A 16,969-nucleotide genomic window follows, 5' to 3' on the forward strand; every position below is an offset into this window, starting at 1 on the left:
CAGCCTTGCTTACATTTATTGTAGGTTCTCATAATTGAACTGCTCAAATCAGCCACTGGTGTTGGATTCTGAGACCTAACACCACCAAGCTATGTACTGTCATTGCATTCATTCTTATTCTTTGACTTTGATTTTAAATCCAAGGTAAATCTATAATACGTTTTTGTAGCTATTTAATTACTTGCAATTTGTGATCAAGTGAATCCTCTATATTGTGGAGTATGCATTGAACAAAGTATTTTCTGTTCTTGCCATATGATATCAAACTGAATTTTCAGTATAATTGGCCAAGGGATAGGAAGCAGTGTGATGATAGACAGGAGATTGTGGACTGGAGACATGTATGCATTGCATTGGTCCATTGCTCCTCTTCTTGTAAATAAATTACCTTGACCTGGCAGTATACGTTCTTGAAGCTTGTGGATGAAACAAAATTTGACACAGCAGTAAGTAACAAGTAGGACATTAGCAAGTTCAGAAAGGAATAAACTCGTATAATAGGCAGTCATATTCTAGATACAAGTTAATGTGGTTAAATGCAGACTTTAGGAAGAACAATGTGGAGAGGCATTGTAATCTAAATAGGATTGTATTGAAAGGGGTACAAGAACAATGAGTCCTGGTGGTATGTGTTTGCAAATTCATGAAGCTGTTGAGACAAGTTAATGAAGTTTAGAGGAATATGGGACATGTGCAGGCAAACAGGATGAATTTAGTTTGGGGAAACTTGGTCGGCATGGCCAAGTTGGACCGAAAAGTCTGTTTCCGTGCTGTATAGATCAGTGACTCAAAAGTGGTTCAGGAACAGCATTAAATACAGAATTGAGAAAGTCAAGCGAAGGTTTTTTTTTGAGATCACGAGTTCAGTCTGCTGTCCTTAGAGTAGGGGAGGTCTACTTGGAGGCATGCACAATTCTGAGGAATTTTGACAGAAGTGTACAGAGACATTGCGGCTTTTGCCCGAAACGTCGATTTCGAAGCTACTTGGATGCTGCCTGAACTGCTGTGCTCTTCCAACACCACTAATCCAGAATCTGGTTTCCAGCATCTGCAGTCATTGTTTTTACCACATTGCTTCCACTGACCAGTGAGCTGGTAACTAAAGGGCAGTAATTTAGAATAACTAGCAAAGAGAAAAGAAATAAGGACAATTTTCTTTCATAATAGCTTTGCTAATTCTGGCCTTGAAGCATCCTTGATTTTAGTTCTGTTCCATTGCTGGCTGTACCATCTGGTGTCAAAGTCTCAGGCTTTGGAGGTCACTTTTTGCCCCTCAGGGTACTTCTTGCCTCCCTTTCTTATTTTAAGATGCTCTTTAAAACCTTTAACTTCACGTAGGCTTTTGGTCATCTGCTAGAAAATGAGGACTGAAGATGCTGGAGAGTTAGAGTCAAGAAATGTGACACGGGAAAAGCAAAGCAGCTCAGGCAGCATCTGAGGAGCAGGAGAGTTGATGTTTCGGGCATCATCTTTTAGTCATCCACCACCATTAAAAGACTAAATCTTGCTCCTGTGAAGCATCTTGAGATGTTATACTAACATTGAAGTTGTGATGTGAATTGTGGCTGTTCAAACCCTGAATACGTAGAATCAAATTCTATAGGAGATTTGAAAAGGAAATTGGACATGAAGATAACTAATTTGCATCCTTGTCTAGAAATATCTGGATGTGGAAATTTCAAATTGAAAAACTTTTTAGCACAGGTGCTAAAGACTGAATGGCTTCTTTGGTGCTGGAAGATTCTATCTCTGCTCATCGTATATGTATAGGCGTGAAAACTTATCTCTTCTGAACCTGAGAAGTTGGTTGCTTTTTAATCAGGCTTATGACTGAGCTTGGTAATCAGGTTGGGTTTGATTATTACCCAAATTGTAATTAGAATAAGTGCTTTTTTCAGCATATTCCAAAGCAATGGCATCAGTATTATTTTGCAGTTGTGGTTTATTCAGAAACTGCTGAAATTACTGATTTGTTTTGGTAGAATTGACATTTCTGTTATAATTGTGAAACAATACTTTTTAATTCTCTGATCGGTTTCAGGCATTTGCTGCATTGATGAATTTGATAAAATGGGTAACCAGCACCAAGCCTTACTGGAAGCCATGGAACAACAGAGTATCAGTCTAGCTAAAGCTGGAATTGTTTGCAACCTGCCAGCTAGAACTTCAATTCTTGCAGCTGCTAATCCAGTCGGGGGCCATTATAGTAAAGCTAAAACAGTTTCTGAGAATTTGAAGTAAGTTGTGATTCTATAATTAACATTATGATTACCTGAAAAGTCAATGCAGAAAATAATGTTAAAACTCCAAAATTTATGGTTTAGTGTTAATTTACTCTCAAAGCTTGGCATTATTTAAAAGCAGAATGTGTATTTGTTTCGACAATTTGACCTGCAGTCTCTGTGTTATATCAGCTGTACTGTTAGAGGAACACATCACCTGGCGTTTGAAGGAAAGGGAATGTTAAAACTAGTAAATGTGAGTTACTTGATGTAAATCCTAAAAATTAAGAATAAAAGCTATTAAACTATTAGTTCAATATAAAATTGTCAAATCTCTCTGAAGTGCTGCATTATATTTGCTTGCAAATTTACCTATTGGAAATGGTCTTTCTCAGATGTAGTCAGCAATGTGTTGCTGATCAGTCTGAGTTATAGATTGTATAATGAATGCAAAAATACCTTTAGTAACAATAAATATTAATGTCTGAGGTAGCATTCATTATATTTGCTGTTTCAGAATGGGAAGTGCCTTACTTTCAAGATTTGATTTGGTATTTATTCTGCTTGATACTCCAAATGAAGATCATGACAACCTTCTTTCAGAGCATGTCATGGCTTTGCATGCTGGGAAGAAAGCAACCTTGAGCAGTGCCACAGCTTTACGTCAAAGCACACAAGACGCTAATACATCAATCCTTGAAATTGCCTCAGATAAACCATTATCAGAAAGATTGAAGGTACAGTAATGTTCAGTAATGGTGACATAGTGAGACAAGAAATGGTATGTTTGATTATATTATTAGTGTATTTCATAATATACAATAGTTATAACAAAGAGAGCATCTTGACAGTGGCTAAGCTTAAAGTATTAATCTCTGACTGTCCAATTGTCCAAATGAGTGATACGGATTCACCATTTGGTTGTGCCAAAGAATTCCTAAATCCCAAAATTCCTCTCAACAAATACAGTGAAAACATCAACATTTACAAGGGGGAGGAGAAAGAAAAGGTTACACTTAAACTCTTCTGATGTCTGTGCTTCACCAATGCACCAATGGCAGCATTGTAAAATAGCCTGCAACACTTCAAACCATCCTCATTGGCAAATTCAACAGCTGCTATCAAATATCGAGAGAGCTCAACAGCAACATTGCAGGAGAACAATTGTCGGATTGGACCTCTATATGATCGAAAAGTTGTGCAAACAGCTTGCCAAATTCAATTCTACTGTGTGAATAAAAGACTACTCACTTATACTTTGTTTCATGGCAGAGATGTATTGATAGGCCCCTGACAAATGCAGCTCATCTTTTCCCTCACCTAAAAACTCCCAACCCTGACATGGATTAATCTTAAATGCAAGGCCAAACGATGCTGGGGTCTGCACAGCAGCAACTATCTTGCTTGTAATAGATACTCAGAATTGTCACTAACGATCCACCTCACTCTGAGAGTGACAACCGTTTTGCCCAACTTCTCAAATTGGCAGTCACCAAATTTTATCCCGAAGGTTCCTTTTGGATTCCAGAATGTGAATTTCTCCTGAGGAATGCAGAAAGACCCTGATGTGGTACCAGCAATTGAATTCTTGAGTCCCTTAATGAAGGATGCCTCCTGGATGGCAGGAAGCAGCATAGGGGATTGACTCCCTGTACTTAAGCTGAGAAGTATGAAAACTCTTGGGTCGCTTGCAAGTAACCAAGCAACAAACACACCAAAGACCTAATATCAGTGCTGCTGCCAGTGCTTCAGAACTGCTCATAAACACAAAGGTGGCCATTGGTCGGCAAGAGCAATCAGCAGTAAAAATAGACCTGATGTAATCTCTTGACTTCCCTAGAGTGGTCAGTCTTCTCAAGTAGTTATACACCAGAGAAATTCCTGAAGAGCAACGGATAACAGGGAAGGAAGAAACTACTGAAATAGCACATCAGCTCAGACACCAATCCAAAATGGTATCTGTTGTCCCATAAGGGAACCTCCTCGACTTTTCTCACAGCTAATGCCCCATCACTCAATAGCATACATGTTGCTGGAATACTATTTGATAAACAGAGCACTTTGGACAGAGCAATGCTCCCCTAATAAAAAGATTTCTGCAATCTGCATACTCTAAAATTGCACCATGCAGGTCCTGACACTGAAAAACCTGAAGATAGGAAACACTTTTGTTGACTAATCCTGTGCTTTTGACACTGTATAACATGCAAGCACTCTGCTGAAACTCTATATAAATTAATCTGTTTTGTGAAAGCTTACAACTATCTTATTCATTGATTAGCAGTCAACAGTTCAGTTTGCACCTTGGAGTTACGCATAGCCAACTCCAGACTCCTACAGGAATTGGCCCTCTGACTGGCTCTGTTCAAAATATATGCCAGTGACATCTACTTCACACAATTGTGGCTCGTTGCATGTGCCAACTGTTTGGACCTGATTATAAAACTCTAGAACTCTGAATAATTCAATGAGGTAGATCATATCTCTATTATTGTATTAAAGGTGAGAGATGAGATGTTAATTTTATGTAAACTCAAATTACAAAGTCTCTGTCAATGCAGTGCTTCCATGGTTTTTAAAATTATCTGCTCATTTGCTTGTGAGGGCAAATGTCTTTAATTCGGAGCTGAATATCCACTGAGCAAAAATGATCTAACGTAGAAAAGCTGAACAAAAAATGTATTGAATATGTTAAAAAATACAAAACTTAGAATTGAGGAATAGTTGTTTGTAGTACGTAACTTGACCATGACTGGAAAAAAACACATCTTATCAAAGATTTTCCTCTTGCACTGATCAGGGAAAATTTTAAAGGTGACTGGTACAATCTCCATGGCAACTTCTACCAATCACAGTCCACATGCCAATCAATCAGTACTTTCCTCATACAGTATAAGTGTTGGTTTCCCTTGAATTAGTATTCTTGCTAATTGTCCTGAAGAGATCAATATAAACAAGCTCTGACAAAATCTGTCCTTTTTGAGGAAAACTGAGAATAACTCTGGAACGGGTATGAGGTTGGTTAAGAGTTTCCTTTCAGTCTTGGTGTGTGGGTTTAAAACAATCCCGTCATATCCTGATCCTATGGAGTGAGTTACTAAAGGATGAGGGTCCACAGTTTAAGTTTCCCTCAAGGATGAGATGGGAAAAAAATCTCATTGATACTTTGTTAAGCATTCTAAAATCAAGGTGAGGGTAGATAATCAGTAAAAGGATTGTTTGTATTTAACTGTGGCTCACTTCAGCTGGACTGCTTGCTGCCATCATTAAATGTAAGTGAAAATGTTTCTCTTCACAACTCTAACAATGCCGAAGTTGTCAGAAATACACAATTAGAAATGCAAATAATTGAATAGGAACATCTGTAATGTGTTTTTAATGTATTACTAGACTTTAGGTGAGAAAAATGTTGATCATGAAGCAAATACCTAGATGTCTTGATAATTTAAAACAATGCTTTCTCTGATTAGACGAACAAACACACATCAATCGTTTGTGCTCTCCACTGCATCTTAATTCTGATCCAAAGTATTTTGTGTTTAAAAGGTTTACCCTGGAGACCACTTTGATCCTATTCCTCATCAGTTACTAAGAAAATATGTAGGTTATGCGCGTCGATATGTTTGTCCAAAGTTATCTGCTGAAGCAGCTCAAGTACTCCAAGACTTTTACCTAGAGCTAAGGAGACAAAATCAAGGTCCAGATAGTACACCAATTACTACAAGACAGCTGGAGTCTCTTATAAGACTTACAGAGGTAAATATGAATGTATGGTTAAAAATACCTTGAGCATTGGCTGAGATATAATTTAAACTTGACTTAAGTGAGCATTTATAAAGCTTGTTCCAGAATTGTTTCATATTACTTTTTTTTGTTTTAAGAACGTTGCATGCTAATGGGCATTGTTCAAAGTAGGAATTAGTAACTCACTTGAGTAAATTCAGATATTTTGCACTTCTGACTGGAAGTCTTGCTCAAGGGGAGCACAGTCCTAAATATCTGTTTTTTTTAAAATCATTTTAGCCTTTTGAGTGAAGTTGCCAGCAGAGAGTGTGAGTGTGCTGATTTTATCTGAATAAATTCAATAATCATGCAGCATCCTTTCATCACACAGGCATCAAATATGTTTGTCATTCTTTATACTGAAAACAAGGTAACTCTATTCAGGAGAGTAAATGACCTTGATGGTCCAGTTTGTAGTAATCCCGGAAATTGCATTCTGTGGCCAAAAAGGTGGCAAATGATCTTGTTCCGTGAAGTTGCTGACAAGGTTTTGGGGTTTTCTCTTGCAGCAATCAGAGTTCAGCAACTTGCTGTCCTCTGGCCGAAGCTCTGGTGTCAACAATTTAGGCATGATGTTTAAGACTCATATCAAACACACATTTCTACCTTTGTTCTACCTTTACTCCATGGTAACTGTCTGAGATTATGTCAGTCTGTTTGCAACCTTAGTATTTTGATCTGAAATGTACTTCTGATTTGTGCCATCACTAAGATTGCCCATTCTCAGCATATCTACTGTTGAATCATTCATTTGTGCCTTTGTTACCTTTCGTCTTGTCTGTTTTAATGCTTTTAGTATTCTATCTTCCATAAACTTGAGATTACCTTAATTGGGAACAAGTCCTATTTTCCTCCTATATCACAACTGTGCTTGCTGCCTATATTAGCTCCTAGTCAAATAACATCTTTATTTTAAAATTAACTTCCTTGTTCTCAAATTCTTCCTTGGCCCTGACCCCGATTCCTCTATAATCTCCTCCTGTCCCACAATCGTCTATGATATCTGTAATTATGGTATCTTGGGTGTTGCAAGTATATTCACTGTACTATTGGTAGCTTTATCCCTGAGTTATGAGTCCCCCAAGCAGAAATACCCTCCCTACACTTCTGTGTCTCACTTTCCTCTTTGAAGATACTCCTCTAACTCTTTGGTTAGGCTTATGTGGTCATCTCTGCTCATATGGCTCAGCTTTGTTTCATAATGTTTCTGTGAAGTGTCTGGGATAGTTTGATATTTAAAGATATATAAATTATTCAGATAAAATTTCTGTTTTCTGTAATTTGAAAGGCAAGAGCAAAATTAGAACTCCGAGAAAATGCAACAAAAAGTGATGCAGAAGACGTTGTGGACATCATGAAACATAGGTAAAGAAGTTTTTCAAAATTATCTTAATATAGTTAATGCATAATGAGAACTGGCAAATAAAAAGCATAAAGAACAAAGCTTGCAAATCTACAACATAAGAACAAATAGTATACAATGAACACAGACTAAACACAGGAGGGTTGACAAGGAGGTAAGACATTTCAGTAGCATGCACATCATTTGGAGGGGAAAGGATACAAATCTTCATTTGATTACGATTAGTTATTTTATTTGTGTAGCACTTACTGCAAATAAGTTCATTCTTAAAATCTACTTCAGGAACTTTTCCCCAATAAGTTCATTCTTAAAATCTACTTCAGGAACTTTTCCCCAATATTATTACTGAAAGAGTTTATCAGATAAGGAGGTATCTACTTTTATGAAGTAAAGCATAAATTTCTTCTATTTTACAGGCCAAAATGTTTTCTGGTGCCATGGGTCCAACAGGAAATTGCATATTTGAAGCAATAGTATTTGGCAAAAACCAGCTCATAATTCTCAATTCAAAAGCTTGCATGGAGTGATTTTTGGCAAAATTTGTAGCTCGGGTTGAAGTTCAGTTTGTAAGTTTGCTTGCTGCGCTGGCAGGTTTGTTATCAGACATTTCGTCACCATGCGAAGCAACATCATCAGTGAGCCTCCGGTGAAGCACTGGCGTTCTGTCCCACTTTCTATTTATGTGTCTTGATCTCTTAAGGTAGGTGATTTCATTTCCAGAAATGATATCACCCACCTGAAGAGACCAAGACACACAAATTGCAAGCAGGACAGAACACCAGTGCTTCACCAGAGGCTTACTGATGACATTACCTAGCATGGTGACCAAATGTCTGACAACAAACCTGCCAGCTCAGCGAGCAAACTTACAACCTGCTTGCTTGGAGCTTCATGACAATTTGGAAAAGTCCGTCTGGATCATTATAATCCCAGTTGATGGTAATACTAGGAAAGTCTGATCCCGAAATAAAGTCTGATTCAATAAATCAAGTTTAATTTTGGCAATTCTTACCGTGATAGTGAGTCACTCAACATATCCGGTGTTCTTTAATAAATGAATGCAAGCTTATTATTCAGGAAAAAAAAGAGATTTTTAAATTGCCAAAAAAGAGAAATTTTAAATACATGTTTATTAGCATTAGGAGCAAAACAAAGTTTTGACTGGTTTCCCAGCAATCTCTCTTATAGATAATCAATTCTAGTGAAGTGTTTCACTTAACTTCACTCTTAATTTATTACTTAACTGACTCTTTGTAGTTTTGGTCACCTAACACTTATTTTCAGTTCTGATGACCTAAGCTTCTTTTCAATTCTGACAGCTCTAAAACTTTTGTATAATCTCTGAATTAATAAACTAAAATCCTTTTGTTATGGTGGAATTGTTCTCCTAAACTGAACTCAAATCACAGGGGATCATTGGTCTGCTTTCTGGCTGTCAAAAATGTTCAACTTTGTAAACACTTTGTCAATTAACATCACAGGTATCCTGTTGGGCACGAAATTGAAATCATATATTTTCTCAGAAATTATGTCTTTAGTTCACGGTTCCAAATGACTTCCCAATCTCTTTAAAAAGTTGCCAGAACTGAAATCCCAGATCTAGTTCACCTCTGCTATAAAAGCCATGTTCCAAATCATCATCAAATGTTTTATATGTGTATGCCTGTATCACTGTTAGTAATGGGATTTATCTGAATAGAGTCAGAGATGTATAGCATGGAAACAGACCCTTCGGTTCAACTTGTCTGTGCCGACTAGATATCCTAAATTAATTTAGTCCCATTTGCCAGTATTTGGCCCATATCCCTCGAAACCCTTCCTATTCATATACCCATTCAGATGCCTTTTAAGTGTTGTATTGTACCACCCTTTTCACCACTTCCTCTGGCAGTTCATTCCATACATGCACCACCCTCTGTGTCAAAAGGTTGTCCCTTAGAACCCTTTTAAATCTTCCCCCCCGACCCCTCACCTTAAACCTATGTTGTCTAGTTTACAACTCCCCTAAACTGAGGGAAAGACCTTAGTTATTCACTCTATCCATGTCCCTAATGATTTTATAAACTTCTGTAAGGACACCCCTCAACCTCCAAAATTCCAGTGAAAATAGCTCTAGCTTATTCAGCCTCTCCATATAATTCAAACTCTTCAATCTTGGCAACATCATTATAAATCTTTTTTGAACTGCCTCCAGTTTCACAGCATCTTTCCTATAGTAGGGAGATCACAATTTAATGCAGTATCCCAAAAGTGGGCCTAACCAATGTGCTGAACAGCTACAACATTATCTCCCAACTCCTATACTCAATGCACGAACCAATAAATCAAGTGTTGAAAAGTGTGGTGCTGGAAAAGTGCAGCAGGCCAGGCAGCATCCGAGAAGCAGGAGAATCGACGTTTCGGGCATAAGCCCTTCTTCAGGAATTCAACTCTGGTCTCCAGCATCTGCAGTCTTCAATTTCTCCTAATAAATCAAGTGTACCTAATGTCTCCTTCACTATCTTGTCTATCTGCGTCTCCACTTTCAAGGATCTATGAACCTACACTGCAAGGTCTGCCAAAGGTGGGAGACAGAGTGTGGTGGCGGAGGGTTGCTTTTCAGATTGGAGGCCTGTGACCAGCGGTATGCCACAAGGTAGTACTGGGTCCACAAATTTTTGTCTTTTATATAAATGATTCGGGTTTGAACATGCGAGGAACGGTTAGTAAGTTTGTAGATGACACCAAAATTGGTGGTGTAGTGGACAATGAAGGAGGTTACCTCAGAGTATAATGATCAGATGAGCCAAGGAGTGGCAGATGGAGTTTAATTTAAATAAATGGAAATGTCACATTTTGGTAAGGCAAATCAGGTCAGGACTTATACACTTAATGATAATGTTTTGAGGAGTGTTGTCAAACAAAGATACCTTGGAGTGCAGGTTCATGAGCCCTTGAATAATAGGGACAAGTTGAAAGGTTGCTGGAGCGGTATGAATGGTGCACAGATCATCACATTAAATCCAGTGAGAAGGTCGACTGGAAGATTAGAAAACATCATTCAATTGCTTCAGTTTTGTGAGTCATTTCGATAGTGAACACTTTTCAAGGAATAATTCTTTCATGGGATATGAGTGTCACTGGCAGGGCCATAACTTGTTGTTCATCCCTAATCACTCTTGAACAGTTAAGAGTGAACCATGTTGCTTTGGGTCTGGAGTTACATGCAGGCCAGACTGGGTAAGGATGGCAGGTTTCCTTCCTTAAATGACATGAGTGAACCAGATGAAATTTTATAACAGTTGATGGATAGTTGTCATGGTAACCATTACCAGCTTTCTATTCCAGATTTTAATTGAATGTTAATTGCATTGGCTGTCATGGTGAAATTTGAACCAGTGTTCCAGAGCATAAGTCTGGATCACTAATTCAGTGTCATCACACCATTCCCTCTGTGACTACCTGGTCAGGTCCACACCCCCCTACGACCCACCCTCCCATTCTGGCACTTTCCCTTGCCACCGCAGGAACTGTAAAACCTGTGCCCACACCTCCTCCCTCACCTCTATCCAAGGCCCTAAAGGAGCCTTCCACATCCATCAAAGTTTCACCTGCACATCCACTAATATCATTTATTGTATCCGTTGCTCCCGATGTGGTCTCCTCTACATTGGGGAGACTGGGCGCCTCCTAGCAGAGCGCTTTAGGGAACATCTCCGAGACACCCGCACCAATCAACCAAACAGCCCCGTGGCCCAACATTTCAACTCCCCCTCCCACTCTGCCGAGGACATGGAGGTCCTGGGCCTCCTTCACCGCCGCTCCCTCACCACCAGACGCCTGGATGAAGAACGCCTCATCTTCCGCCTTGGAACAATTCAACCCCAGGGCATCAATGTGGACTTCAACAGCTTCCTCATTTCCCCTTCCCCCACCTCATCCTAGTTTCAAACTTCCAGCTCAGTAACTGTCTCCTTGACTTGTCCGGACTTGTCCGACCTGCCTATCTTCTTTTCCACCTATCCACTCCACCCTCTCCTCCTTGACCTATCACCTTCATCTTCTCCCCCACTCACCCATTGTACTCTATGCTGCTTTCTCCCCACCCCCACCCTCCTCTAGCTTATCTCTCCACGCTCCAGGCTCACTGCCTTTATTCCTGATGAAGGGCTTTTGCCCGAAACATCGATTTCGCTGCTCGTTGGATGCTGCCTGAACTGCTGTGCTCTTCCAGCACCACTAATCCAGTATTTGGTTTTCAGCATCTGCAGTCATTGTTTTTACCATTATGCCATTGTTTAGCAGATATGGAAGCATTATGTTTCTTTTGCTGCAGGCGTTAAGATTGCTAAGCATTTTCTGGCTATCTTTTTACAATAATGGAATCTAATTCATTAGTATCCATTTCTACTGATACATTTCCTGTTGCAATTGTAATGACATAGCTTGTTTCCACACTTACTCTTTATGCTAATATGCTTTTGTTTAACTTATTTGCTTCTGGATTTTCAATTTGGTCTCCAGTGTAGGTGGTAATATTCTTGCTTTTTGACATCTTCTAGTTCCATCTCTAATCCAGTAACACTATGCATTTAAACTTTAAATGTTTTTGATTATTTCTGTTCTTTTAAAATAAGTAAAATGTAATATTTGAGTACTCCAGAATTGAAAATGGAGGTTGATTACATAGCCAATTAAAAGTAAGCAACAATCTTCTTCTTAACCTCCTTCTTTCTCTTTCTTTAACTTACCTTTAATTGCTTTCATAAAATAAATATATCGCTTTAACAGCTTATTGGATACTTTCTCTGATGAGTTTGGAAGATTGGATTTTCAACGCTCACAGCATGGTTCTGGGATGAGCAAACGGTCCCAGGCAAAAAGATTTGTGGCTGCTCTGAACAGGGTAGCAGAACAGACTTATAAGACTGTTTTTGAATTTCATCAGCTCAAGCAATTAGCAAGAGAAATACAGATACAGGTAATTTGGAGCTACTTCATTGCTAATTTAGAAGTACTTCATTGGCCACTAAGTGACTTTGAGTATTCTGAGATTGTGAATGTTATTTATGTAGATCCAAGTTTATCTAATTTTTCTTTCTTCCCTTTAATATTCTTGCTTTCTCTTGATTTCCCCTTCCATCAACCTCTATCCATAGAACCCTCCAATACTTGTGATCTCCTAACTTGGGTTCTTGTGTTTTCCCTGCTGCCTTGTCTCAAGTTGAATATCAAAGGTTTTGTAATTTTGGTCCAAGTCCAGAATGACCTCACTAAATTTCCCCAGTGCCCTTGTCCTCTTTAAAACAAAATCTCTAAGTCCATCTCTAAGGGCGGCATGGTGGCTCAGTGATAAGCACTGTTGCCTCATAGCACCAGGGACCAGGGTTCGATTCCCACCTTGGGTGACTGTCTCATGTCTCCCCATGTCTGTGTGGGTTTCCTCCGGGCACTCTGGTTTCCTCCCGTTAGGTGAATTGGCTATGCTAAATTGTCCATAGGTTAGGTGCAGTAGTCAGGGGAAATATAGGGTAGGGGAATGGGGTCTGGGTGGGTTAGTCTTCAGAGGGTCAGTGTAAACTTGTTGGGCCAAATAGCCCATTTCCACACTGGAGGTAATCTAATCTAATTAATCTTTTGTACCTAGTCTTCAGTCACCTCTCGATAACTGTCTGTAGGCTCTGCAAGTTTTTCTTTATAAAGTGCCTTGTACATTAAAGGTGTTATGTAATTGCACGTTGTTATAAGAATGCACCACACCACAGAAAATGTTTAAATTCAACTTTATTTCTGTGTTTAAATATGCAGGTGTCTGACTTCGAGGGATTTATCCATTCTTTGAATGACCAGGGCTACTTGTTAAAAAAGGGGCCAAGACTTTATCAGCTCCAGACTGTGTGATTGCAGATTGATCACAAAAATATCTTTGTACGGTTATGCTAACTCCCTTTAAAGGAGAGCAAAGGCAAGGAGAACTGCAATGAAATCTACCTTTGGTGATATTATCATTATGTTATAAATGTTTCAAGTCAGTAAAATAGTATGAGATTGTTGAGCCATTGAATAATAATCTCTGGATACAAAGTAGTGTTAACTTTTCAGGTTCAGGGAACTTTCTGATGTGAAGATTTGCTTTCTCTCCACAGATGCTGCTCGACGTAAGTTTATCCAAAAATTTCTGTTCTTATTTCAGATATCCAGTGTGCACAGTTATTTATTTTATTTTATTATAATGCTAGATTTGAAAAAAATACTCATTCTGGCTTTTAAAATGTAACTAGCCCAGTCAAGCAAGATAGATGCACAAATTCGCTTCATTTCATAAAGTTTAGAAAGTGTTGATAGAAATAGTTAGTCCTCATTATTTCTCCAACCACATAAATAAAAGTTACTGTTGTATTCTAAATTTGAGCTGGAGTAGGATGTTGATATTTTGCTGTATTTTCCAAAGATGGGCTTGAACCTACAGCCCGTGTATTGCACATAACAAGTTTTGGTGTTGGCTGTAGTTTTGAAGAAAGAATACAAATCAATTCAGAAACATCAGAAGGAAGAAACAAATTGCAGTACATTGTTTCTGTGTACTTTTCATCTTGTTGGTGCATTGCATCCCACTTGGAAAAGTGGAGAATAAAAAGCTGACAGTTGAATTGTATAATGCGTTGGATGGAGTTAATTGAACCAGTGTGTGTGGATGTACTGTAATTGTGATTTTAAAATTGCGCAATTCTGTCTTTATTTACTACTTGGTATTATCAAATTATTTTACTTAAGTTCTATGATGGAAACGTCTTATGTAAACTTGCGACTTTATAGCTGCACCCTCCCAGTGGTAGTATTATAGAATCTCTGCTGGTGGCAAGATGTGAATATATATGTTAATTTTACATAAGTTTACATCACAAAAGCCAAACCTAAGAATTTATAATGGAAGAACATTGATTTAAGTTTAAGATGAAAGAATTTTAAGAATCATAGAAATGAATCAGAATAAAACCTGTTGGAGCTCTATTAATGTGTCTTTGTTGGGTATCTGAAATTCAAGGAATATCTTGGTCCCTAGGGTGCTGATTACCTTATTTGAATTTTATCTGTGCTTGTCACAAAATACAATGTGGAAGTATTGGATTTCTGTGAATTTAAGGCATTATTAATAGGGATAAGGACCTACTCAAACCATCTCCACAGACGTGTAGTGAGAAGTCTTTGAAGAAAGAAACTTTTCAGTCTATAAACATTGCTGTTAAGTTATTCTTTTTTTTATTTTTGTAGGTTCTTGCATTATTTAAGAAGTGTTTTCTCAATTCTTTGTAGAAACTTTACTTCACATGTTCAGGAAAAGTGTAATTTATGCTAAAAATCTGTAATTCAGTCATACATAAAGTATGGAAATTTCTGTTGATGTAATATATCTACTTTGAAAATTGTAGTGATAAATACTATTGAAATTTTATTTTTAAAGCATTAAAAGAATAAATGCAATGTACATATCATTTTGTTTGTGCTGATACCTGTATTGAGAATTTTATGCTTCATTTTTATTCTGTCATGGTCTGTGTATTTTATTTTTATTCATTCCTAGAATATGTTGTTGGTTATGCCAACATTTGTTGCCCGTCTGAATTTGTCTGGAAAATTGTACAGACGATATCGCCCAAATTTTGAAATGCATCCAGAAATGAAGGAGCGTTGAAACGTTTGGTATTCAAGTAGCCCTTCTTTACATGTGACCTAGAATAACTGTGTAGCATGCAGTTCATTTGAGACATAAAATACTGGAAAACATCCAAATGTCTGGTCAATACGTGCAAATCAAATATTATAAAATAAACCCGGTTGCTTTCAGCCCAGAGGTAGGATGCTGCCGGCAGTGATTGTAATGAGATCAGCTAGGTGGGTATCACAGAATGAGTACCCTAACTGAAGCTGTTAACATGGTCTAAGGAAGCTGGACCAGTTTCCAGTACTATGCATAAGTAAAATTAAAAATCACAACACCAGGTTATAGTCCAACAGGCTTATTTGGAAGTACTAACTTTCGGAGCACTGCTCCTTCATTGGGTAGCCAGTGAGGTAGGATCATAAGACAATTTATAGCGCAAGATCATAGTGTCATGCAACTGATATGTATATTGCAGGTTTTGATTCATTAATATGTAAATCCCAGAACGGACTTTATATGCTCGTATGAAAAAGAGTTGATGTGCCACCCTTTTTTTTCTTCTGTTGTACAAATTGTTGCGAGAATCTGAAATCTGGCATTCTTGTGTTTTGTCTGTTTGAAGGCAAGATAGAAAGCTTTCGCAACGTGTGCTTAGGAAAAGAAGCTTTCCCTCCACCCCCACCATCACCACCACCGGTTTGGTGTCTTTCCCCATCTCTCCCAAAACCACAACTTCTCAGTATCCCCGTCCTCCATGCCCTCCCTTCGTCCATTTCATCACTTCTCCCATTTTATGCCCCCCAACCCCACTTTATACCTTCACTCCCAAACCCAACTTTGCCATCCTTCCCCCAACCCCCATGTCCACTTTGCCACTCATCCCCTGCATTCCCCCAACCCCCACTTTATGCTAGCTCCACAAACTTTCACTTTGCCACCTAACCCCTCATTGCCCACAACTGCCACATTATTCCAAACCCCTTGCCACCCCCATCCATTTCCCCCAACACCCACTTCCCCCAACAGTCCACTTTGTCACCAACCCCAACTTCTACTTTGCCACCCATTTCCTTCACACACATCTATTTCCCCCTACACACCACAACACCCATTTCCCCCACATCTATCTCCCCCCTGCACTGTGGCTCTTTGGTTAGCAATGCTGCCTCACAGCGCCAGGGACCTGGGTTTGATTCCAGCATCAGGCAACTGTGTGGAGTTTGCACATTCTCCCCATGTCTATGTGGCTTTCTTCCCCCAGTCCAGAGATGTGCAGGTTAGGTGAATTGTCCTTATTGTTCTGGGATGTATAGGTTAGATGCATTCGTCAGGAAATGTAGATTAACAAAATAGGGGAATGTGTCTGGGTGGGATACTCTTTGGAAGATTGATGTGGACTTGTTGGGCCAATGACCTGTTTCCATACTGTCGGTATTCTATGATCCCGCACCCAACTCCGTCAACTCCACCACCCCCGCCCCCATCCCATCTCCCCCTGCTCTGCCACCCGAACTCCCCACCCAACTCTCCCCACTCTGCACCCACACCACCCTGCATCCATTTCCCACCCCGCTCTGTGCCATCTCCCCCTGCCCCGCACCCATCTCCCCTGCGCCCATATCCTTGCCCTACCCTGCCCCATTTCCACCCCCCTGCACTTTGCAACTTCTCTTCCCAAGTGCTATGCCACCTCCCCCCCATGCCACCTCCCCTCTTACTCCCCCATGCCACCTCCCCTCTTCCCCCCCATGCCACCTCCCCTCTTCCCCCCCATGCCACCTCCCCTCTTTCCCCTCCATGCCACCTCCCCTCTTTCCCCTCCATACCATCTCCCCTCTTCCCTTTCCCCTCCATGCCACCTCCCCTCTTTGCCCCCATGCCACCTCCCCTCCCCCCCATGCCACTTCTCATCCTCCCCCCCCCATGCCACCTCTCATCCTCCCACCCATGCCACCTCTC

At 39.5% G+C, this 16,969-nt stretch overlaps 1 protein-coding gene across 2 annotated transcripts in view; it reads left to right on the forward strand.

Moving 5' to 3' along the window:
* mcm8 (minichromosome maintenance 8 homologous recombination repair factor) overlaps positions 1–14,783 on the forward strand; it is a 37,056-nt gene extending 22,273 nt beyond the window's left edge. Inside the window, exons 13-18 of one of the 2 annotated variants that reach the window (XM_072581452.1) lie at positions 2,042–2,237; positions 2,740–2,959; positions 5,769–5,978; positions 7,294–7,370; positions 12,139–12,328; positions 13,156–14,782. In XM_072581452.1, coding sequence (XP_072437553.1) covers positions 2,042–2,237; positions 2,740–2,959; positions 5,769–5,978; positions 7,294–7,370; positions 12,139–12,328; positions 13,156–13,248 — 986 coding nt within the window. In that variant the 3' untranslated portion in view covers positions 13,249–14,782. Of the gene's footprint in view, positions 1–2,041; positions 2,238–2,739; positions 2,960–5,768; positions 5,979–7,293; positions 7,371–12,138; positions 12,329–13,155 lie in introns of both variants that reach the window. The other variant, XM_072581453.1, reaches the window with a different exon arrangement.
* Positions 14,784–16,969: the final 2,186 nt, after the last annotated feature.

This window comes from Chiloscyllium punctatum, chromosome 11 (genome assembly GCF_047496795.1).
Source record: "Chiloscyllium punctatum isolate Juve2018m chromosome 11, sChiPun1.3, whole genome shotgun sequence".
Taxonomy (NCBI): domain Eukaryota; kingdom Metazoa; phylum Chordata; class Chondrichthyes; order Orectolobiformes; family Hemiscylliidae; genus Chiloscyllium; species Chiloscyllium punctatum.